Source organism: Amblyomma mixtum, chromosome 5 (assembly GCF_055824585.1).
Source record: "Amblyomma mixtum isolate Tamu chromosome 5, ASM5582458v1, whole genome shotgun sequence".
In the NCBI taxonomy this organism is placed as follows: Eukaryota; Metazoa; Arthropoda; class Arachnida; order Ixodida; family Ixodidae; genus Amblyomma; species Amblyomma mixtum.
The window spans coordinates 186,165,457-186,189,766 of NC_143016.1; the positions used below are offsets into that span (position 1 = coordinate 186,165,457).

Here is a 24,310-nt window from a genome sequence, read left to right on the forward strand (position 1 = left end):
AACCAGCTGTCTAAATGGTTAGAAAGTAAAGTATACTTAAAACAGTGCGCAGGGACAGGACACAGTCGAGAAACACACAGACACAGCACTGACTGACAACTGTGTTTCTCGACTGTGTCCTGTCCCTGCGCACTGTTTTTAATTGAAAAATGAACCAACTGGCCCTGCTACTTCCCATGATGGAGTAAAGTATAGTAATACAATTTAGTTCACCAGCTTATAATAGTTACCACAGCTCATCTTTTTTTTTTTTTTTTACAATCTTAATACTAGCGTTTTCAATGCCAAGTTGTTTTTAGAGCCTTTGAAGTCCTTTATTGGTAGAAAGCAAAATGCACTACGAGAGCCAATCTGCTTTAAATCTTTACTAGCCACGGTCACTACAAGATAACTAGGATTTCTTTCGTAAATTAAACGAAAATGGCCTTTAGCTTGTGTTATGGTGAAACCCATTATTGCGAGCCTCCCTGCACGGTCGATGAAGCACAATTCATAACAGGGAGTGGCACTCTGGCATCTGCATTAGCCCATTTAAATTAAAATATACATCTACACTTTAGATTTAATTAAATTCTGATTTAACTAGTTCAAGTTCTAGTTAAATCAAAAATTATAACTTTTGAACTTTTCACTTGTAAAACCAGGTACATAATTACATTTACATTTGAACTTACAGATATCAAGTTCAGTCTTTCGATGCCAACATATTAAAACACTGTGTTTGACCATCTTCGATTTCGTTTAAAAAATCACACTTTATTGCTTTACTAAGCCAAACATTATCCCAGTTTGTTCCCGACGAAAAAATATTTTTCATGCCGTGGCCACCATCTTAAAATTTCAAAACAGTAGCAAAACATAGTCTAACAAAAAACGCTTTACACATGACCCTGAATTTCTTTTCATCTCAATAAAGGACTTTAAGTTTTCACGCTGAATAACTTGAAACAAACTGGTGTTATTTTTCCTTAAATACAAAATAAGGAAAAAGCTACAGAACTACGTGATTTCGAAATTTACCAAGGTTTATGTTTTGATAGTAGTCAATTCAATTATTTTAGCAAGTTGTACAGAAGGCAAAGAAGCAGATAAAAATATTTCAGATTATAAAAAGCAAGCTGTGTGAGGAAAAAAAATTCTGAATTTCAGAAAAATTACTTTTAACGGCATAGTCAGGCGTGAATTACGTAGTGAGGTGGTCTTAGTACAAAATAAGAAAGGTAGTGCATTGCATAGCACCATTTAATTGCATTTATTTCAAGAAGTTTAACTGGAACATTTTCTGTTTCAAGTGAGAAAACAATGCGCCAAGTTAAGCACCTACGCACTACGCTGGTGCCTCCATGTCACTGTGGTGGTGTGCGCTGGAGCTGGCACACACATAAGAAACACTGCCGGGTTTGAACACTGCCAACTTTGGCAGCACAAAAATCTGCTGCAAGGTTACAAAAAAGTTAGGCGTGGTTTAGATCTCGCTAAGCCTAGTCAGTTGCGTTAGCTGTGACGCTTTTCGAATCGTGCAGTGTGTTCTTCTGCTGTCTCTTGAGCGCGTTGTCTCTTTCTAGCTTGGTCCTGTCGCCGCTGCTTTTCTTTAGCGCTTGCCATAACGACAAGATTCCACCGAGGCGAAGCGCAGATATACTCCCGCGAAAAGCACGGATCTGATGGGAGCGAGCGACTACGCACGCGGCAGCGGCACGGCGCTGCTGACAGCGACGCCACCTGGCGGAGCTCTGCTGAAACGGTTGCTAGGCAACGGCTGTTCAAGGCCATTCATGCCTACCGGCCACCGGCTATGCGACGAGGCGAAAACCTGGCACAGTGTTGCTAACGCAACAAGAATAAAAATGAAGGGGCCACCTAACAGGGGCGTTGGAACACTCCATGTGGTAACTGCATGGAGATGCGGACCAAAGACTACTGCAGCCATGCTCCTCATCCCACGGCTGCAAGAAGCGCTATCAAATGCATGTGCCGCTTTCAGTCCGAGCATGAGCCGAGTGGCTAACGTTCCACCAAGTGAACAGTATTGAATTGCCCTTCTGCCAGGAAACGCTCTTTGTGGTCCAATAACAAGCAGTGCAAAAACCGCTACAAGAGATCATGCCACATTTCATGAGCAAAACGAAATGGGTTTTTCACGAATCTGGCAGTACCCATGGCAGAAACATGTCTAGACGAACGAGCTGCTCATTGTACATACTATGTCTCTTTCTTCAGGAGAAGAAAACAGCAGTAAGAAACCAACCCACCACTGTGGCTCATTGGCTACGGCGCTCAGCTGCTGACCCGAAAAAGACTTCGGTTGGACCCCGGCGGCGACGGCCGAATTTCAATGAAGGCAAAATTCTAGAGGCCCGTGTACTGTGCGATGTCAGTGCACGTTAAAGAACCCCAGGTGGTCGAAATTTCCGGAGCCCTCCACTACGGCGTCCCTCATAGCCTGAGTTGCTTCGGGACGTTAAACCATAATAAACCGAAAAACCAGCAGTAAGAACCAGCCTTCAGAGGCCATAAAAAAAGTCATATACCCACTAAGAGCTACTTACAAGGACGGACAAAACCAAACGGTGCCACTGCTCTCTGTGTGCCACAAGGAGTTATTCAAGAAATGAAAGTTGAACATGCTGGGCGATATGAAAGAGCTCTACCATGGAAAGGAACACTAGCGTTTCAACACAAAAAGCCTACGAACAGTCACGTAAAAACAAAGATTAGCACTAGTGATGTGCAACTGTGCTGCACTGCTTATGTGTACATTGCAGCCAGCTCCAGTGTGCACTGCAGTGAAGAGCAGGCATGGAGCAATGACACAGTAGGACATGGGCGGCTGACTTGCAAAACTATTTTCTCGCTTAAAACGGAGCGTTCCGAATAAACTTCCAGAAATAAATGCCAAAGAATGGTACTGCACAATGTACTACCTTTCATACTTTTACTAAGACCACCTTGCTATGCAATGCATGGCTGAATATGCCGCAAGAAGTAACTTTTCTCAAACATATAATTCATTTGCTGATACGGCTAACGATTTTTGACCCCTGAAACTTTTTATCCTTTTTTCTTGCCTTCCAGACAACTAGGAAAAATAGTTGTAATGACAACTGTGAGAACATAAAATTTGATTAAAAGTTTCAAATTCCATAGTATTGTAGCTTTTTCTTTGTGTTATATTTGAGGTAATGTTTTTATTCAGACTGAAAAAATTCATAGTCAAGCGCAAAATATGTAAGTTTTTACAAATTTTCTTATTAGATTAGGTTTTTCTACCATTTGCAAACTTAAATTGGCAGCCATGGCACAAAAAAACATTTTTTCGCCAGGACCAAGCTGAGAGAATGTTTGTCACAATAAAGCGATAAACCATAATTTTTTAAAATGAAACTGAAGATAGTTGACCATAACGTCTGGGTCAGTTGGCATGGAGGAGGGGAGGAGGAAACTGCTGAACACTTGATACTTTTCTGTATCCTACATGCCGTTTCTAAACGCTACACACCGTTCCTAAACACTACACGCCGTTCCTAAACGGCGTGTAGCTCGGCTGGCTGTATGAAAAGCGGAGCGGATAGCAGCCGCTGCTCTGGGCTGGCGGCGAAGCTCCGAAAACGAAATTGTGCAGCCAAACTGTCTATCGGCCTATCGCCTGAGGCCTGCAAATCGTCGACACACCTGCAGTGGCACGCATGTCCGAGGGGCGCCGGAAGCAATTTAACATGCAGTTGAAGCCTGGGGAAGAATATCTGGGCGATTTGTTTGTCGAGCAGGTCATACCGTTATTTGGCAGCACCACTTCGGGAGACCGTGGCATTTTAATAGAATTTCAAACGTTCTTCGCAAATAAAATTTATGTTCCGTAAAATTTGAGGCACGATTCGTAAAATTGTAACACGGTTCCAAAACCGTAAATATTACGGAAAATTTGGAAGAGTTGGCAGGCATGCAGTTAGGACGTCTTCTGCAGCCCCTCACCCGCATGACGTGCATGCCGATGGCGAAGTGCTCCGAGGGTCCCTCAGCACTGGCACTGTCCTGGACCAGGTAGGCCAGCACCACCACGGTGGCGTCGTCCGTGACGTCCAGACGGTACTGCGAGCAACACACCCTGCAGGGCTAAAATTTCCCTCCAGGGTTTGCCTCTTACTATGAACAACTGTGTTTTAGCAAAGCCCGCCACTAATTTCTTTTTAAATAGACTATTTTAGCTGTAAGGATGGCTTCTGTGGCATAGCAATAACAGTAATGACATATGTCAGTGAACAGGTAAACCACGTTAGCTGCCAAGCTGGTTAACTAATCTCTAACAGTTAGCTTTCTTTAGCTAGTACTGGAGTTAGGCACATGGTTGCGATTAGAGATTTGCAGGTGGCCGGTATTACCAGCCATATCAAGTTTTTGCGATCTCACAAGCCTTTCCAAAACCACGTGTCTGATGAACACGCTAAATGTCCACCAGTACGAGTCACTCCATGATGCAAACATTACATAGCCTTGTTCTCCACAGTCTGCACTGAAATAGCAAGCAGTGGCGAGGACTGCTCATCAGGTGGGACAGAGAAGGTCATGTGACACGTGTGCCATGGTTGTAAGGCTTCTAATTTTCCACCAGTTGAGAACAAATAATCTGCAATATTTCATGGAAAGTCTTGCAGAGTAGTGGCTGCCGTGCCACAGCCTCTTGCCTCGCTGCTTCATGTTCTGTGCAGCGTACTCTTCTTTTGCAAAGACCCGTGCCGCTTTCTTTTTATGCTTGTAGCAACTCTTTCTTGCTACTGCGTACCACGCACTTTGTTTTAAAGGCTAGGGTCGTCGAGTAGTTGGCTTATCCTCGCACCCCATGAGCCTGGTGGGTGAGCTCGCTATGGGTTTCTCAAAAAACAGAGGAAAAAGACAAAAAAGAAAGAGCGATATTCCAAGTGTAATACTGTGCTTTTTAAAACAGATGATTTAAGAAAAGAACTCACGTTACATTCATACATATAGAGTGATCAGTATCATGACTCTTCCCACCGAGGTGCGTGAGTCCATTGATGATGGAGCCACAGCGACTGATGTGCTGGCTTCCTTGAGCGGATGCGGATGTGTCAAGGCATCGGCAAGACTTTGTTCATTACCAGGTTCCACCTTTCAAGACAATTCAGGCGATCAACTGATCACATTCCCATCATTCCTACTCATGTCCACAAATAGTATCATAAAAAACCGTGGGTGACACTGTAAAAATCCGCATGTAATACGAGATTTTTTGAATTTCCACCTCGAGTTATATGTGGATCTTAACAATTTCTGGCCAAAATCTGCAGTTCATGCTTCGTTATTATCGAACGTGATCACCAGCACGCGTTTGGCAAGAGGAGGCGCTATCTAGTGGCGATGAAGCTACGTAGCATGGAGGAAGGAAAGTTTCGCTGGTTTCGTTTTCAATGCTATTTCACTACGCTGACCTGACCTCGCAATGCCCTGAACGAATGCACCTCGCATTGTATGGGGACCGCAAAAGCAGCACTCGGCTGATTTAAAAGGAGAGTAAGCGTAGTTGCCGAAAGCATCGGCACAGCGTTAAGCGCTGCTACATGGTCTAGATGAGGTAGGGAGAACCCGCAATTACTGCCACCGAACACGGGCCTCTCCAGCCACGCTGTGCAGTTGGATCACGGATTTTTGGGCCAGCATTCCCGAGGACCTCGCTCGTTGTTATCTCAAGAAGTGCGGGACATTGAACGCAATCAACTGTACTGAAGATGGGTTTCTATGGGAAGATATCTCTGACAGGGGCATTTTGGAAGATGGCACACACGACGACGACAATTACTAAAGCTCCGACTACTGACATTTCCGAAGCGTGCATGCCAGTGCGCATGCTGCAGCTGCAGTTTGCGCGTACTCGTGGCGCAAAACACAAGTAGGCTTGAGTGCAGCACCTCTGTACCTGCCGTTCATACTACACGCGTCATACCCGGTGCACAGGTGTACACAAATAGTCAGACGATGGCATTTGGCTTTGGCGACTTTCGGAATGCCTTCGAGTGACTACCTTTCCTTACTCACGTAATACACGGAAGAAAGCTTTTTAGCAGTTTTTGCTATCCCCAAATTACAACTTGTATTATATGCGGGTCCGTATTATGCGTGGGTTTTTACGATAATCCTGAAAAAAAATGCTAAAATCCGCGAGTTTTCACGGAATCCTGGAAAACTAGGGGCCGTGCTGATGGGGTACGCTGCGCATGCATTAAAGACATGCAGTTTCCGAAAGGTGCACAATATGGCCAAAATTTCACACAGCTATTTTAACAGCCACTAGCAAATCATTAATTGCAACTACGTGCCTAACTGTAAGGCTAGTTATAAAGTTAGCTACTAGAAATTAATCACTCACCAGAGCAGTTAACACAATTCACTTGTTTTCTGTTGTTTAACGACACTATTTGCCTGAAAAGCTAGCTTCACAGCTCAAGAAGCCAATTTAAAAAATCATTTGCAGGCTTTTCTAAAACACTCGGCATCATAAAACCAAAGAAAATTGAGTGTTTTTGCTGTGATTAAGATTTCTTTTGAGCCTAACTGATGCACCCAGAAGACAATAAAGTTTTACCCCCCCCCCCCCGCCCATTATGAAAATACCTGCTCACGCCAATGCTTTTTAAATTGACAACGAACTGCGCCAACACAAAAAACACACACAGGGGATGAGTTTGATGGGACTGGTGTAATCTTGCAGCTATGCTTCTATGTTTAGTTGCTTCTCTGCCTATGCATCTAGTGCAGCCAAGTCATTGCCAATGCTCATATTTTACCACTAGGTAAACACTTGAAAGTTTTCCTTTCTGAGCCCAAAGGTCACAATGAAGGGGGTTGAAGTTAAAAACGAATAAATTACTGCCCCTTCCATGTGTGCCCCTCATGGGACATCCCATTTAATGCAAGTCAAGGGATTAAAAAAGGAATGCCAGCCCATTTTGCAGAGACAGAGAAAACTGCTCCATTGCTGCCAAGCGTAGAGGAGAAACAGTGAAGTGGAAAACACAGTGCAACTGGTGCCCAAGGCCACATTCAGGAGTCAGGCCATTACTATTGCTAGCAAATGCAGTGATGATGTCTTAGCTCGAATTGGTTCACACAGAACAGTGCGAAATCCATGGAGGAAGAAACATTTAGTTTGAACCAAACATCAAGCAACAACAGTTGCTATTGGGGAGCTTCAAAAGAGGCCCAAAACGGGTGGAATTGAGAATACATGCCTTGCAGCAACAACAAGGCCAGGGAGACCCTTTGGAGCAAGTTAAGCGGACGTGATCCAGAGGAAAACATTTTCTTTTTTTAAGAATTCGTACCAGGTGGTTGAAAACTTTGAAGTGAAGAGATCTTTGCCAGTTTTCTAAAAATTTCTTTAATTTTTGCCTATCTTTCTTGGTTCTATTTTGCAAACGATACATCTGAAATATAGGGATGTTTTTGGGCACTTATTTGCCACCAGTACAGACATAATAAGGGAGTAATTACTCATTAACATCCACTTGAGAATAGCCATACAACTACAAAGGAAAGCTAGCTCCGGTCCCGGTTAGCTCAATTGGTAGAGCGAGTGCTTTGGTGAAGCGGTGGTCCCGGGATCGAACCCCGGACCAGGACGAATTTTTCTTTAACTGCGAAGTTTCTGAGAAAGCTGTATAGCTTTCATTTGTAGCCGTATGGCTGTGCTTGGGTGGACGTCAATGAGTAATTACTCCGTTATTAGAAATCTACTCCACCTCGGGGGATTCCCCTAAACATTTGACCAGTACAGACATATGGCAGTGCTGAAAAATATCCTACTTTGCACACTATGGTTTCTTTTACAGGTCTGTTCCGAAACTTCCCGGAATGATTTTTTGTAGTCGGCTACACCGCCTGACGGGTCGGCATCGGGCGGAGAAGTTAGTGAGGAGATCTAAGCTCCGAAACGAGACCGGTCTCAGTTGTCTGCGGGCAGCTGTTGAGGCCGGTCAAACTCCGCGCAGAGGTACCTACTGCCCTCTCGCCAAGAAGAAAATGGACCAGTTTTTGGAGCAGCGCTATGCAATCAAGTTTTGAGTGAACCTGGGTAAAAACGGGGCGGAGACGCTTGGAATGCTTCAGAGAGCCTACGGTGACGACACGATGAAGCAAAGCCAAACTTTCATGTGGCACAGGAGATTCAGGGAAGGCCGGGAGTCTGTCAACGACGACGACCGCTCGGGACGCCCGCCAACCTCACAAACGGATGACTCGGTGCAAAAAGTGCATCAAGTTTTGGACAATGACTGGCGATTAAGTGTTTGGATGATTGCAGAGAGGTATAATGAAGACATATCAAGTTTTTGCCATCTCGCAAGCCTTTCGAAAACCGCGTGTGTCTGATGAACATGCTAAATGTCCACCAGTGCACGTCACTCCATGGTGCAAACGTTACATGGCCTTGTTCTCTACAGCCTACACTGGAATAGCAATCAGCGGCGAGTACTGCTCATCAGGTGGGACAGAGAAGGTCATGTGACACGTGTGCCATGGTTGTAAGGCTACTAATTTTCCACCCATTGAGAACAAACAATCTACAATATTCCATGCAAAGCTTTGCGGAGTAGCGCCCGCCCTGCCACCACTTCTTGCCTTGCTGCTTCATGGTCTGTGCTACATACTCTTCTTTTGCAAAAGCCCGAGCTGCTTTGTTTTTTTTTTTATGCTTGCAGCAATTCTTTCTTGCTACTGCACACCACGCGCTTTGTTTTGAAGGCTAGGGTCATCGAGTAGTTGGCTTATCCTCGCACCTCATGAACCTGGTGGGTGAGCTCGCTATTTTCTCAAAGAATAGGGGAAAAAGACAAAAAAAACGTTTGTGGCTTAGGTTTAGGTGTAACACAAAGTGCTTTTTAAAACAGATGATTAAAAAAAAAAAATGCAAGTAGGCTCGAGCACAGTGATCAGTATCATGTCTCTTCCCGCCCAGATGTGCGAGAACGTTGCTGATGGAGCCGCAGCGACTGACGTGCTGGCTTCCTTGAGTGGATGCGGATGTACCAAGGCATCGGCAGAACTTTGTTCGTTACCAGGTTCCACCTTTCAAGACAATTCAGGCTATTAAACTAATCACATTCCCATCATTCCTACTCATGTCCACAAATAGTATCGTAAAAAAAAAAGAGAACGTGGCTGATACCGGAAACACCCGCATGTAATATGAGATCTTTTAAATTTCCACCTCGAGTTATATGTGGATCTGAACAATTTCTGGCCAAAATCTGCAGTTCTGGTTTCATTATTATCGAACGTGATCACCATCACGCGTTCGGCGAGAGGAGGCGCTATCTAGTGGCGGCGAAGCTGTGTAGCATGGAGGAAGGAAAGTTTCGATGGTTTCGATTTCAGAGCCATTTCACTACGCTGACCTGACCTCACGATGCTCAGAACGAATGCATCTCGCATTGTATGGGGACCGCGAAAGCAGCACTCGGCTGATTTAAAAGGAGAGTAAGCGTAGTTGCCGAAAGCACTTTCATAGCGTCAAGCGCTGCTACATGGTATGGATGAGGTAAGGAGAACCTGCAATTACAGTCGAACCCGGATATATCGAATTCGAAGGGGATCGGAAAATAGTTCGATATAGCAAAAATTCGATATACAGATACAGGCTAAAACTGCACTCCCGATCATAACAAATTGTGGCTTACCGTTTGGAACAGCCGCGAATCACATAGTATGGGCACGCAATGTGAAAGCGCTTTATTTCACGGAAAAAAAATCACTCATTTTGGGCTGCTTTTTCCTCTGGGAAACGAAGTTCAAAACACTGGTCTCAATCTTCTCGAGGCTGTCCAGGTGCAAGAGCCGAGTGCCTTCCATTTCGCCGCATTCGCCGCAACAGCGCCGAATCAGGCTGAACGCTGACGCCAGTTCAGTGGCTGTGCACGGACGCGTTTCTTCGACAACACAGTTGCCCTCGTCGTCGCTAGAATCGGCGTCTTGAACGCCAGCTATTCCGGCCACAATGTCCTCATCAGCGAGATCGGCTACGCTTGAACTTCACTGTCAGTCACTTCAGACGGAACAGCGCCGGGAAAATTGGACAAGTCGCGAAACGCGTCGTCCAAGCACTCATCGTGATCTAAATCTTCCGGACATTCATCTCCGGCCACTTCAAGGCCTGCCTTGCCAAAACAGTTGGCTACTGTTGCTTCACGTCGAGCGTTAAAACACAGGCACACACAAAAAAAAACACACGAGGCGCAGATGGAGCGGTCCGAGCGAAGCCTATGCGAGTGGCAGTCAACCCGGCTGCGAAGGAACGACAGAGGGAAAAGAAAGAGCAGGGAGAAAGATCGGCGTTCTGGGCTTCGCTTTTTTTTTTTTCCTGAGCTCTCTCTTCTCCCCAGACCCACGAGCGACCGTTTTCTCTCTCCCTTTTCCCAGGAAGCGTGGCTTGGAAATGTTGACGCGCGTCTCGATGCCGCGCACTCCCTTCGCTGAGCTCGCGCCGGTGGGGCGCAAAAACGGGGGAACAAAAAAGAAAGAAAAAAAAGGGTCCTGGGCCTGCTGACTGACAGCGGAAATGTTCGCCGCTGAGGCAGCTGAGGACCGGACAGGAATGTCTTTGGGGAAAGTGCACCTTCCAGGGGCGCGGCGCGGAGTTCGATATATCCAATGTCCGGCGAAAATGGAATTCGATATACAACGCAACTGTCCTATACTTTTACACAGTATTTTCAAGGGGGTAATCTGTGTGTTCGATATAGCCAATAATTCGAAATATGCGGGTTCGATATATCCGGGTTCGACTGTACTGCCACCGGACACAGGCCTCTCCAGCTACGCTGTGCAGTTTATTGCGGATTCTTGGGCCAGCATTCCTAAGGAGCTCGTCCGTTGTTATCTCAAGAAATGCGGGATATCAAACGCAATCAACCGTACTGAAGATGTGTTTCTATGGAAAGATATCTCTGACCGGGGCCTTTCGGAAGATGGCACACACGACGACAATCACTAAAAGCGCCAACTACTGACACTTCCGAAACGTCCATGCCAGCGCGTATGCTGCAGCTGTGGTTTGCGCGTACTCGTGGTGCAAAATGCAAGTAGGCTCGAGCACAGTGCCTTTGTACCTGCTGTTCGCACGGATGTACACAAATAGATGGAGGGCATTCGGCTTCGGCGACTTCCGGAACGCCTTTGAGTGACTGCTTTTCCTTACTAGTGTTATATTCGGAAGAAAACTTTATCACTTTTTCCTATCCCCAAATTACACCTCGTATTATATGTGGGTCCGTATTATGCACGGGTTTTTACGGTAATCCTAGCAAAATGCTAAAATCTGCGAGTGTTCACGGAGTCCTGGAAAACTAGGGGCCTTGCTGATGGGGGTACGTTGCGCATGCAGTTTCTGTCTGCGCATGCAGACATGCAGTTTCCAAAAGGTGCACAATACGGCCAAAATTTGACATGGCTATTTTAACAGCCACTAGGAAATCATTAATTGGAACTATGTGCCTAACTGTAAGGCTAGTTAAACAGCTCGCTACTAGAAATTAGTCAGCCACCCGAGCAGTTAACATGATTCACTTGTATTCTGCTGTCTGCCAACACTATTTGCCTGAAACGCTATCTTCGCAGCTCAAGAAGCCAATTTAACAAATTATTTGCAGGCTTTGCTAAAACACTTGGCATCACAAAAACCAAAGAACATTGAGTGTTTTTGCTGTGATTAAAATTTCTTTGATGCACCCAGAAGACAAACTTTGCACCCAGAAGAGATCTTTGCCAGTTTTCTAAAAATTTGGCTTTCATTTTTGCCTATCTTGATTGGTTATATTTTGCAAATGATACATTTGAAATACAGGAATGTTTTGGGGCACTTATTTGCCACCAGTACAGACATACGACAGTGATGAAAAATATCCTATTTTGCTCACTATGATTTCTTTTACAGGTCTGTCCCGAAACTTCCTGGAATGATTTTTGCTAGTCAGCTACACCGCCAGGCGGGGCGGCGCTTCGGGCGGAGAGGTTAGTGGGGGATCTAAGCTTCGAAACGAGACCAGTCTCAGTTGTTTGCGGGCAGTTGTTGGGGCAGGTCAAACTCCGCGCAGAGATATCTACTGTACCCTCACTGAGAAAAAAATGGATCAGTTTTTGGAGCAGCATCATGCAATCAAGTTTTGTGAGAAATTGGGTAAAAACGGGGTGGAGACGCTTGGAATGCTTCAGAGAGCCTACGGTGACGACGCAATGAAGCAAAGCCAAACTTTCATGTGGCACAAGAGGTTCCGGGAAGGTTGGGAGTCTTCAATGCTGACTGACAATCGGATGCCCATTGACATCACAAATGGATGACTATGCAAAAAGAGCATCAAGTTTTGGACAAGGGCTGGTGATTAAGTGTTCGGATGATTGTAGAGGAGTATGGAATACCCAAAACAATTGTTCATCACATTTTAACGAAGAATCTTCAAATGAGGAAAGTCTGTGTGAAAATGGTGCCAAAAGTCCTTACAAGCGAGATGAAGGAAGAGCGTTGGTTGAAGCGCCAGGAATTGCATGATTGCATGAACGCTACGAAACGGACCCAGAATTTTGGGACAGAGTGATCACAGGGGACGAGACTTGGATTTTTGAGCACGACCCCGAATCAAAGCATCAGAGCAGTGAGTGGCACACCACGGAGTCTCCTCGCCTGAAAAAAGCAAGGATGAGCAAATCACGAATCAAGGCAATGCTCACTGTATTTTTTGTTTGGTTCAGAGTGAATTCGTGCCACAGGGACAAACAGTCAACAAGGAGTTTTACTCTGAAGTGCTCAAACGGCTGCACAACAGGGCTCGACGAGCCTGAAAAAAAATTTTCGACAATTGGATTTAGCACCATGACAACGCGTCAAGCCACACCGCGCAAACTGTCTCCAAGTTGCTGGCCAAAACGGGACTTTATTTTGTTCCCAAGGTTCAAAAGAACCCTGAAAGGAACTCTGCATGGGACGCTGGAGGCGGTAAAAGCAGCTGCGAAGACCTCATTGAAGGAGGTTCCCATTGACGGCTTCCAGGGCGCCTTCAATGATAGGGTGAAGCATGCGCAACAGCCGCAGCCCCCTGTTGGCTGACCTGCAGTCACACGGGCAGTCTAAATGCGGTTATGCGTAATCGCGGATACCAAATCTATCTGCGGTAATCTCGAATAATGGTTCACAGTTGTCGCAAGGCATGCAACCGTTTTGGGTTGAGGTGCAACGAAGTGACGCGGTGACCCGGCTAAACTTTATTGTTCTCGTAAATAATAAGCGCTGGGATACGGGAATGTCAAAAATGAATCCTCCTTGAGGATCGCTGGCCTGTACAGAGTTGCTGGTAGGAGTAATAACTCCAATAAAAGCTAGTTTTACGTCCGCAGCCGCGTAGCAGCTACCGCCGCTACAGCGCGAGTGACCCGATCTGCTTGCACGCCAGCTCTGCTGCTAAGGCGTCGCTGAAATCGATCGCATACTATATTTCTTTTAATACGAAACAATTAGGTTGTCAGTAAGGCAGCGCCATAAGTAGAGCATTCATTATAGCGTTGGTCAGTTCAAAAGCGCCGTCCACTGTGGCTTCGATACGAAACAAACTAGGCCTAGCGACGACTAGGAGTACAGAGCGCCGTCGTCTTGCCGCGCTCGCGGGCGGCACCATTGCGGTAAGCTCGCGGAATCTGGTGCTGCGAGCGTTACAAATTTGTCGCCAACTTTAACGATGCGGCAGGGACCGAACATTCTTCGGCGTAACGGCGGTAAAATGCATAGCTTGAGCGCCGCGGGACGTTGCTGTTGTATGCTAGCGGTTGCTGCGCCATCGGACGAGATCGAAGGTGCATAAAAGCGCCGTCGCGCACCACTATACACACTGCCTATTTTGATGCGTTGCTGTTAGAACGTGATTTAGTGCGAAGAAAGTACGTCCTTGAAGTGGGCCAGCTCGCACGCTTTTCGCACTCTTATCTTCTCGGTTAACGACGTAAGCCGAGATCGGTTCGCGATGACCGCGTCTAGCGACGTAACTGCGGGTAGCGCGCCCGAGTGACAAGGATAGTCTGACCTGCAACTTGTTTGCGTTTTCGGGGCTCAAAATTTTTTGTTAAAAATTTACCGCGCGTTATGATCGCACCCCTAAATTTGCGTCAGTTTTTTGGGAAAAAAAATGCGATCATTATGCGAGTAAATACGGTACTTTCAAAAGTGAAAAGATTGTAAACTGTTATTGAGTAAATGATTTATAAAAAAAATTCCATGAAGTTTTGGGACAGACCCTGTATACAGTGAGAAAAAAGGCTTGCCATTTAAATATTTCAGAAACTAAAAAAAACATTAATCTCCAAAATGTCCCTTTTTGATGAGACAACAATAGTAAAAAATCTGAATTCCATTCGGAACTATAACTTGCAATAAAAACACTATAGCTGAATTTTGCATATAGAAAAGCACATACTGCCACGTATCACTGTAGTGTCAGTTTGTCCGCGCTCAAGACCGCAGGAACGGGGCGTTATCATTTTTGTTCATGACGTTTTTCCAGATTACTGTTGTTTATTTTGACCTGTTATCTCGAAGTTTCCTTGCCGGCTTTAAATTGAGCGATGCAGCTAGTGGCGGGCATTCGTAGTTCGACGACTGACGAGCATGTTTGTTGCTTACGCCACCGCCGAGTGATGCAGTTCTTTTGTGGGCGCAAGTCAGCCCAAATAAAGAGCTTCGTTTGCAAGTTCTGTTGCTGTCTTCCCGACCGCTGGATTGCCGTCACTATGTGACATCTGGTGGAGGTGCTGGGTAGCCTTCCACGTACCGGACACCCCCGTAAATGATAACGCCCCGTTCCTGCGGCCTTGAGCGCGAACGAATAGACACTACAATGATACGTGGCATTACATTCCAAATACATTTCAAATTTCATTGCGATGCGACAAGTTTAAGTGCAAGCATGTCTTGCACAAGCAATCAGGTTGCATGAAAACGGCACAGGAAGAAAAATGCATTCCAAGTTATTAAGAGAGGCAGTGGCAATGCAGCGTCTTGGGGGACGAGCTACGAAACTGCCAGAGTACCCGTCTAAAGAAGGCTTTTTGAACCTAACAGTGGAACCACAATGGCGGGAAACGCCGCTATTAAAATTTGTAACCGTGGTAAAAGCAGCTCAATTCTGCTCTTTCTCTGATCACTGGCATGTTTACATCACAATTTTAATCATTTTGCATCTATATTCGATGCTGGCATTCTTGGAGATGAAATAGGAAGGTTTGCATCCAATAAAACAAGCAAAAACCAAAAATGCAATTTCTAGGCATAAATCGCTGTTTTTTTTTTATTTCACACGCACGTCTCTCTATGAGCAGGAAAAGCTTGGCAGGTTTGGAGCAGCCCAAACAATAGTTTTTTGGAATTTCGTAACCACTGTATTGTGAGACTGAGGACGCAGCGAGCTTTACTGCGACTGGCAAGCATGGCGGCCACCTCTCCAAAGGCAAAGATGAGAGACCATGATGAATATTTACCGATGAAGATGCTTGCACTTTCTTCCCCCACGGACGAAAGCAACCGGACTGGGCGCAGGTAGGGAGACAGACGAAGGGCTTTAAGTGGAAAACATGAACAATCTCTACACCGTGACAGTGACGGTCATTGACAAGATGGGCAGGGGCGACGCAACAGTTTACAGGGGACCTTTGTTCGGGTACAGCGTACGGACCAATACAGTGGCTGAGGAATATTTTTGGCCATTTCTGAAGTAGGAACTTCAAAACCCCATAACCAGTTTCTGTGATATTCTAGCGGATGAAATGGGTTGTATACAGGTGAAGGCTGGACGAAACACAGCTGGCCGGAAACGGCTCAGAGCCCAGATCAGTCTGCGCGCGCCTCCCTCTTTTTCCTCCAAGTCCTGAGTCAGCCACTACGCGGCGTAACAATACGCAGGATGATATGCAATGACATGACGTGGTGCGGCATGACGTGGAGCGACATGACGTGGAGCGACATGACGTGGAGCGACATGACGTGGAGCGACATGACGTGGAGCGACATGACGTGGAGCGACATGACGTGGAGCGGCATGACGTGGAGCGGCATGACGTGGAGCGACATGACGTGGAGCGACATGACGTGGAGCGACATGACGTGGAGCGACATGACGTGGAGCGACATGACGTGGAGCGACATGACGTGGAGCGACATGACGTGGAGCGACATGACGTGGAGCGACATGACGTGGAGCGACATGACGTGGAAAGATATGATATGGAAAGATATGATTCGGTGGGCGTATGTGAACCGCACCATCTTCTAGTTCGCCTTTCCTCCCCCTCATCTGCCTTTTATTTACCCTTTTCCTAGTCAATGAAACAGAGCGGAAAAGACAGTGACGATGAAGTTGCACCAGTGTCATCCTGTACTGCTTCCTCATCCGCTTCTTTCCCACGCTGTTTTGTTAACCACCAGCTACCAAGCCCGGACATCCACTTTTAGTAAGCAGCCCTCCCCCCGTGCTCCAGCAACAGGCCGACCTTACACGACCAGATGGTTTTCAATACGAGAGGACGGTGGCGGCCAACCTGTGGGTTTCGGAGGAAGCTGGAGCGGTGGTTGATGCAGCCCCCAGCTCGGTCCAGGGCGCTGCCCCGCTCCCCAACGGTCCACTCGCCCAGGAAGCTCTCCTCGCGCCAGCCGCCACGTCCGGGCAGGTGGCACACGCACATGTCTGTGAAGGCCAGCACAAAGTCCTCCAGGGAGATCCTGCAAGCAGAAAGGGGACTCTAAACACGGAAGGAGCAAAAAGGGGAGTAAAAGCTGACTTCTAGCACACTACACCAAACAGAGATGGGGACCTAAACATATGCGATGACCCTTCTTGGTGACCTCAAAAGTCAGCTGCATATTTCCTTGATGCGCTAATTTATATCCAGCAACAGAAAGATTTTGAAGTTTCCAAATTTTTGCAAGGGTCAGGCTAAGATTCCAGAAAACAAATTTTGATCTTCTCCAGTGATCACTTATGCAATTGTTGTTGGGTCCTCATAGTTGACATTGTGACCCAAAGGTGCTTTCAAGGTTCGATTAAAACTTTTTGCGACTCATTCCTGTGACATGAAGTTCCTGTGTAAACAAATGTAAACAAATGTAAACAAAACACAACGGACGTGAACAAGTTGGAATACCGAATTTAGACCAGGATGGTGAAGTTATTACTAATGATGGTGATAAGGCATGCTGCTTTAATGCTTTTTTTCAGTCTTCTTTTGCGCCAATGTACTACATCAGAGAACTTCCGTTAACTCGTGAATCTGTCACTGAAACCATGTCTGAATTGGTTTTTACTCACCAAGGTGTGTCAAAATTGCTTAGTGATGTCAATTCTTCTTCTGCCGGTGGTCCTGATGGTGTTCCTAACTTTGTTTTAAAGTCTTGCGCGAATGAAATATCTTACTACTTAGTCATCTTGTTCCGATCATCACTTAAGTCGGCGTCTCTGCCAAATGACTGGAAAAATGCTAATGTGGTACCAGTGCATAAGAGTGGTTCAAAAAGCTCTGTTGTTAATTACCGACCGATTTCTGTAACGAGTGTGAGCTGTAAAACTTTGGAGCACATAATATATAGCGCAGTCATAAAACACCTTGACTCTCATGGGTATTTTACAGAAGTTCAGCATGGCTTTAGGTCAGGTTTTTCCTGTACTACTCAGCTGCTTGAGTTTAGTAATGATCTGGTTTCTTCCTTTGACCGTGGCTCTCGAATAGATTGCGTATTTCTAGATTTTAAGAAATCCTTTGACTCTGTACCTCATTTACTATTGCTACATAAGTTAAGTTGTCTTGGTCTGCACCCCAGTGTCATCGATTGGCTTCATTCTTATCTTCAGGGCCGCATGCAGCGTGTTTTCATTAATGGTTCGCACTCAGGTTATGTAAACGTTTCCTCAGGTGTACCGCAGGGGTCTGTTCTTGGACCCCTTCTTTTTCTGATTTATATCAATGATATTGTTTTGGATCTTACCTGCAAAGTTCGGCTCTATGCTGACGATTGTGTCATTTACAATGTTGTGGAAAGTTCTTCTGATGCGTTGAAACTACAGCGAAACTTGGATTCCATCCAGTCCTGGTGCTCAAAATGGCAAATGTCTTTTAATGCCACAAAATGCCAATTTGTCTCTTCCACTCGAAAGCGTTCCCCATTACAAACAAATTACTCACTACATAATGTTCCCTTGCAAAAAGTACTTGAATATAAGTACCTCGGCGTTTATTTTTCATCTAACCTAACATGGACGAGGCAAGTTGAGTACACTACATCCAAAGCCTGCAGAATGCTTAATTTCTTTAAAAGAAATTTCAATAAAGCACCGTCTAATGTCAAACAACTCCTGTATTTCACTTACATCCGACCAATTCTTGAATATGCCTGCCCTGTATGGGACCCCCAGTTTGCTTATGTGATATGCTCGAGCGCGTCCAAAATAATGCTGCGAGATTTGTGTCCAATAATTACAGCTTCTCAACTAGTGTCACGTCTCTTAAAAACCACCTTGGCTGGGGATCTTTAGCTAACCGTAGGAAACATTTGAGATTACAAATCATGCATCGCATCTATTTTGGAAAGCTGAGCATTGACAAAGACCGGTATCTGCTTCAACCTCACTTTTTTTCTAGACGAGTTGATCATCAGTGGAAGATCCGAGAGATTAAGTGTCGCACAGATGTTTACAAAACCTCGTTCTTTCCACGGACGATCAATGAGTGGAACAGGCTACCAGCCGGCGTCACTGAGTGCTGCACGGAAGGTCAATTCCGCGCATTTTTATCTGATGTGTGACGTGGCGCGCAGTTGTCTTGCGCGTGTCTTTTTTCATTTCATTAGTGCTATTTTATTTCTGGAGCGTGGTTGTCTTCCTTCAGTGCATGTTTTTCCTCATCTATTAGTTGTGCGATTGTATTTCTGTTATTACGTGCATCTTTCGGCCAAATGAGCAGAAGTTACTGTGTTTCCCCCCTGCAATAATGCCCTCGGGCGCTGCAGGTATCTGTAATAAATAAATAAAAATGCATTTTGTTGAGTTGGGTTTTACAGCAAATAGGCAACTGAGGCTGTCATGTGCCAACTCAAGGTATAGGAAAATTGTTTTCTGCAGAATTTGATACAAATAATAAAATCATCAGCGGTGTAGAGAGCCTATAACATTGGTTTGTATTACCTAGTGATGACAGAGGAAAGAAATTTTATAAATGGCTAATAGTAAAAAAATATTAAAGAAGGTCGGGTAGCCTCAGCAGCCATCCTTGGCTGGGCAAGGATATGTTGAGCCTCCCAGCCAACCAAATAAAAACCTCAGCCTTCTTCTCAGGAATGAGAAGGTGGCTGAAGTGTATAAGAAAATGAAGCGAAGCAGTGGGTAAAGATTTAGTGTTTGTCAAGAAAAACTACTTCTCTTAAGAAGCTCAACACTTAAGACATGTCAACAATGGCATATTCACCCCAGAGTCACATAGGGTGTAAAGGAATCTGTTCATTATAAAACTGAGTAAAATATTTTTTTTAGTTTTTTGACTTTCGTACAAAACAATAAAATGAGGTTTACTGTTAATTCATCTCCATATTTTTCACAAAGATGTTTCTCTTGTTTTGTTAAAATAAAGTTGTGAGTTAGGTATGTGTGTCCTATATGAAGCCGGCAGAGAATAACTTCCTTGAAACATTCCTGGTGTGTGTGCAAGACTTCAATTCACCTAAAACTGGCTTTATCAATTGTAGTTTGTTATTTACCTCGTTCCAAGCTAACTGCCATTTTTTTTTAAATTTATGGTGTACTAAGTGCATGCAATCCTTAAAGGGCATGTTTACTTTGTTTATTTGCTTGCCACAGGCTTGAGCAGCGCCCAAGTCTGCTAATTCGTTGCCTTTTATGCCGATGTGACTTGGCACCCAGCAGAATCTTTTGTTTTGTCCTTAAGCTATGGCTGTTGTTATGCAGTGTATGATGTTGCCAAGCAGCAGAGTGATTGCATTTCTAGAGTGAAGGGCTGTAAGTACACTTAGGGAGTCTGTGTATATAACACTGTTCGTCAGGTTCTCATTTACTATTTCTTCGACGGCTACACAGATGGCGTAACATTCAGCAGAGAAGATGGATGCACACTGTGGAAGCCTTACTATTTGATTCCAATTCCCCTGCACCACTGCTATTTCAATGTATGCATCTGTTTTCGAACCATCGGTGTAAAAACCTGTACAAGTATTGCACTTTTCCTCGAGTGTAAGAAATTCTTGTATTATATGTTGTTGTGGAGTTTGTTTTTTACGGGACTGTGTAAAGTGAAATCACAGATTGCAGGGAAATTGTACCATAGAGGCAGTGGATCTTGTCTTCGAGCAATGCCAAGTAATGTGTCTAGTACGCTGATATTTTGGCACACCTCTTCAAATCACAGTAGTAGTGGCCTGGTAGCTTGCGGTTTATTGCTAAAGAGCGTTCTAGATGGGCACTTTGTAGCTATGGGGTAAGATTGGTGTTCCGGCAGACAGCGGATTTTTAGGATGTATGAGCATGTGAGCAAGAATCTTCTGTCTCTAAGTGACGGTTCGTTGGTCTCTACATAAAGGTTGTTTATGGCTGACGTCCTGTATGCACCAGTGGATAGATGCAAACCTAAGTTATTTATTGGATCCAGTCTTTTAAGGTATGATGGTCTCGTTGACTCATACACTGTACATCCATTAACTAAGGCAGAGCGCATAACAGAGTGGTAAATTTGTAGAAGACATGTCCAATCGGACCCCAGTGTTTTCGTGACACTACTTTGAGCATGTTTAAGGATTTAGAGGCTTTCTAAATCCTTGAAAGCTTGAATCCTTGCACGCTTTGACAGCGTTTATGGGAGGCAAGAAAGTGGGATTTTGTCAAACGCGATCATTTTTTACAGGCAATTTTGTTTTGTTCAGGTGTAAGGTGGGGTCAGTTTTTGGGCCTGGTTTGAGTGAGAACAGAACAGCCTTTTCTGTGAGGAGACATGGAATCCATTTCTACCTGCCCATGTTGCTAGTTTGTTTATTGTCAACTGTATTTGTCTCTCACATGTCGATGTGTTGGAGGATGTGCACTGAATACATAATGGACTTCAGGATTATTTCTCTAATAGAATTCACCTTTACAACAACGAATGTCGTTCTTAAAATGCAGCCCTGAGGAACCCTGTTCTCTTGGACAAAGTTCCTCGGAAGGGCTGTGTTCAGGCGTACATGAAATGAGCAGTTCGAAAGGAAGTCCTTTAGGCAGTTTGACTTCTTGCCAAGGATACCAAGCTCTGCTAGGTCGTGAAGAATCCCAAACCTCCAGGTTGTGTCGTATGCCTTCTCCAGATCAAAAAAGAGAGCAAGGCAGTAGTGTTTGTGTATGAAAGCTTTTCAGACTATTTTCAAGGCAAACTAGACGGTCAGTTGTTGCGTATGCCTTTTTAAAACTCTATTGATGGAAGTCACGAAGTTCGCGGGAGGCAAGGACAAAACTTAACCTTATATTCAGGACACTTTCAAAACATTTGGCAAGACAGTTTGTAAGGGCTACTGGCCTATTGCTACTAGGGGAGGTTGGTGGCTTTCCAGATTTCAGGAATGCTACTATATAATGGCTCTTTTCCACTCCATAGGTATTTTTCCTTCCACGAATATTTTGTTAAAGAAATTCAAAAGCGTCTCTACGGAAGTCTGATGTGCAGTTGGGTCCTGGAGCAGTTTTTCTGCAAGCAGACAGTACAGTACTGATTTCTTGGAGAATAATCAGACCACTGTATTTTTCATTTGCACCTCCACTTGTTCGAAGTCTTTGCTTCTCAGCTATGTTTTCGTATTTAAAAAAAAAAAGACCGTGAGACAGTACAGTACTGATGTCATGGGGGATAATTAGACTACTGTACTTTCAATTAGCGCCTCCACTTTTCGGAAGTCTGTTTCTCAGGTATGTTTTTGTATTTTAAAAAAGACTGTGTAGTGAGACGAACTAGAAACTGCAGCGAAGTGTTCCCCAAATATGTCTGCCTGTTCCCCCAAGCTTGTTTGTGTACCAGGTGTTGTCAGAAGAGGAACTGTGAATGGTGAGAAGCTACTATTTAATTTTCGATCCTGCTCCCAGATTGTAAATGTGATTTGACTGTTGATAGATGGAACATAATTCTGCCATGATACTTTCTCGGTAATTTTAGCTCTTGCCTTTCTAAAATTTACGAGGTTCTCCTGAGTAGGGTACATGCGAAATGTACCCCAAGCTTTATTCTTTTTTTTCATCCTTGCATTCTTGTGTCCACCAAATTTTGTGGTTTTGTGACACCACACCGGAAGAGTGACGAATAGCTAAGTGTGCGGCAGTAATGATACAATTCGTGAGCTTTTCATTCATCTCATCGATGCACAGATTTTCTAAAACTATTTTTCCTATGGTGGCTTTTGCTCTAAAAAGTTGCCAGTGTGCTAAATGAAACTTCCAACGCTGCGGTTTTGTTGGGAAGACTTCCGGTGCAGATGCTAAGCTGATTAGTGCAGGGAGGTGATTGCTGCCATATTGGTTGTTGATGACATCCCATTTAAAAGTGCTAAGAAAAGAGGGTGAATTAAAAGACAAATTTATGCAGCTCACTTTTCCCATGCTCGGAGAGCAGTATGTGTTATTGCCTGTATTTAGGAGGCTGACATTATTATACTTAGAATAAAATCTAAAATGTGACCTCTTGCATCAGTCTGTGCACTTCCCAAGAAACTGGAGTGGGCACTAAAATCCTGAACTGTCAGTAGCTGCTCTAAAAGGGTTTCTAAATCATGAAGTGTGACTCAAGATATATCATACATATAGTGATTGTTTTAAAATGAAGGATGGTGACTGCAACAGCTTCGTATTTGGTTTTAATCTTGATTTCACGGGTTGCAACACCAGTCTGGATGACAATGGCAACACCTCCAGACAGTTTACTCGCTTGCTCTCGGTCACAATGAAAGGCATTATACTTGCTTAAAATGTTTTTATTTTTTTTAGGACCTAAGTTGGTCTCCTGTAAGTATAAAGCCACCGGGGACAGTGTATTTAAAAGCTCTTTTATATCGCTGCAGTTATTAATTAGTCCTCGGCAGTTCCACTGTATAAGGAATGCCATGTTGGATTATTTTTGGGAGTGTAGTCAAAAACAAGATACCGGTCTTGGGGGTACCCGTTACTGGGGTCATCTTTTTTCTTTTTTCACTCAAGGGAGCTGTGCCGCCACTGTGGCGGGGATGAGCTCTGCATTGTGTCCATCGCCTTGCTGTTTCATACATAGCAGGCAATGCTGCCAAAGCTAGCGCGCCTGTTCGCGCAGGCTAAGTCCACGCGCAAAAAGTAGTAGTTCGCCACACAGCCAAAGCGAACACATGCATATTTCGTAGCGACAAATCTTAAGTGCCATGACTGGCACCTCCTGGACTTCGTTTTACCTCTTGCTACATTTTCATCCTGCGACTCGTCGAGATTTTGAGAAGCAAAAAGTACACGTGGAGGTATGATACGCGGTTGGTAGGTCGAATCGCCCCAACTCAATCCGCGCCCAAAAGTAGTCCACACTCCGTGAAAATCATGGCCAGAGAGCCCGAACACTGAGTGCCTCACAGCTTCGATCTTGACTTTCAATGCTACCAGATTGTTTTATATAGCTCCTTGTATTCGTCCAAACAATGACTGTAGTTTCGAGAAGAAGGAATGATACGTGACGGAGTAATATGGTTTTGCGGACGCACTACTTCAGCAACCTCCGCAGCATTGACTGCTATGTATGAAATGGAGTATAGAGCCTCTGGAGGCCTGCGGAGAACCTATGGGTGTACAGTTCGTGGGCCTCTCCCAACTGGGGGAAGCCTTGCGGGCGACCCAACTGAGGGGCTGGCGGGCCCTTGTTCAGAGGTGGCAGGACAGCCTTCGCTGTGTCTGCTGTCAGGCTTTGCCTGGGCATTGACCCGAGCCCGGTGTGGTGTGCCGCCCCTGCGCACCACGTCAGTGAAATTTGTTCTTGCCGTGAACTGGAAAGTTGAGGGGAGTTGTTTTCATGCTTCTTGATATGTCACGTTTTCCTTTATCCTACTTGTCTCTTTCTCTCTTCCAGGTCACACACTACCTCAAGTACACGAGGTGGCCCCTTCACAACTCGCACACCGTGGTGCAGTTGCAGTCCACGGTTTCACGATCATTTGATGCACATTTGGCACAAGTTTGGCGGCCGCAACAGCAATGGGAGCCATGGCCGAATATTTGACACTTGAAGCACTGTCTGGGATTCG

At 45.0% G+C, this 24,310-nt stretch overlaps 1 protein-coding gene across 3 annotated transcripts in view; it reads right to left on the reverse strand.

Annotated features, from left to right (window-relative positions):
• Positions 1-24,310, reverse strand: part of LOC149345128 (calpain-5-like) — a 96,705-nt gene that overhangs the window by 28,314 nt on the left and 44,081 nt on the right. For all 3 annotated transcript variants that reach the window (XM_089546451.1, XM_089546449.1, XM_089546448.1), the window contains 2 exons: positions 16,579-16,759; positions 3,973-4,089 (listed from right to left, as the gene is read on the reverse strand). In XM_089546451.1, coding sequence (XP_089402577.1) covers positions 3,973-4,089; positions 16,579-16,759 — 298 coding nt within the window. The remainder of the gene's footprint in view (positions 1-3,972; positions 4,090-16,578; positions 16,760-24,310) is intronic.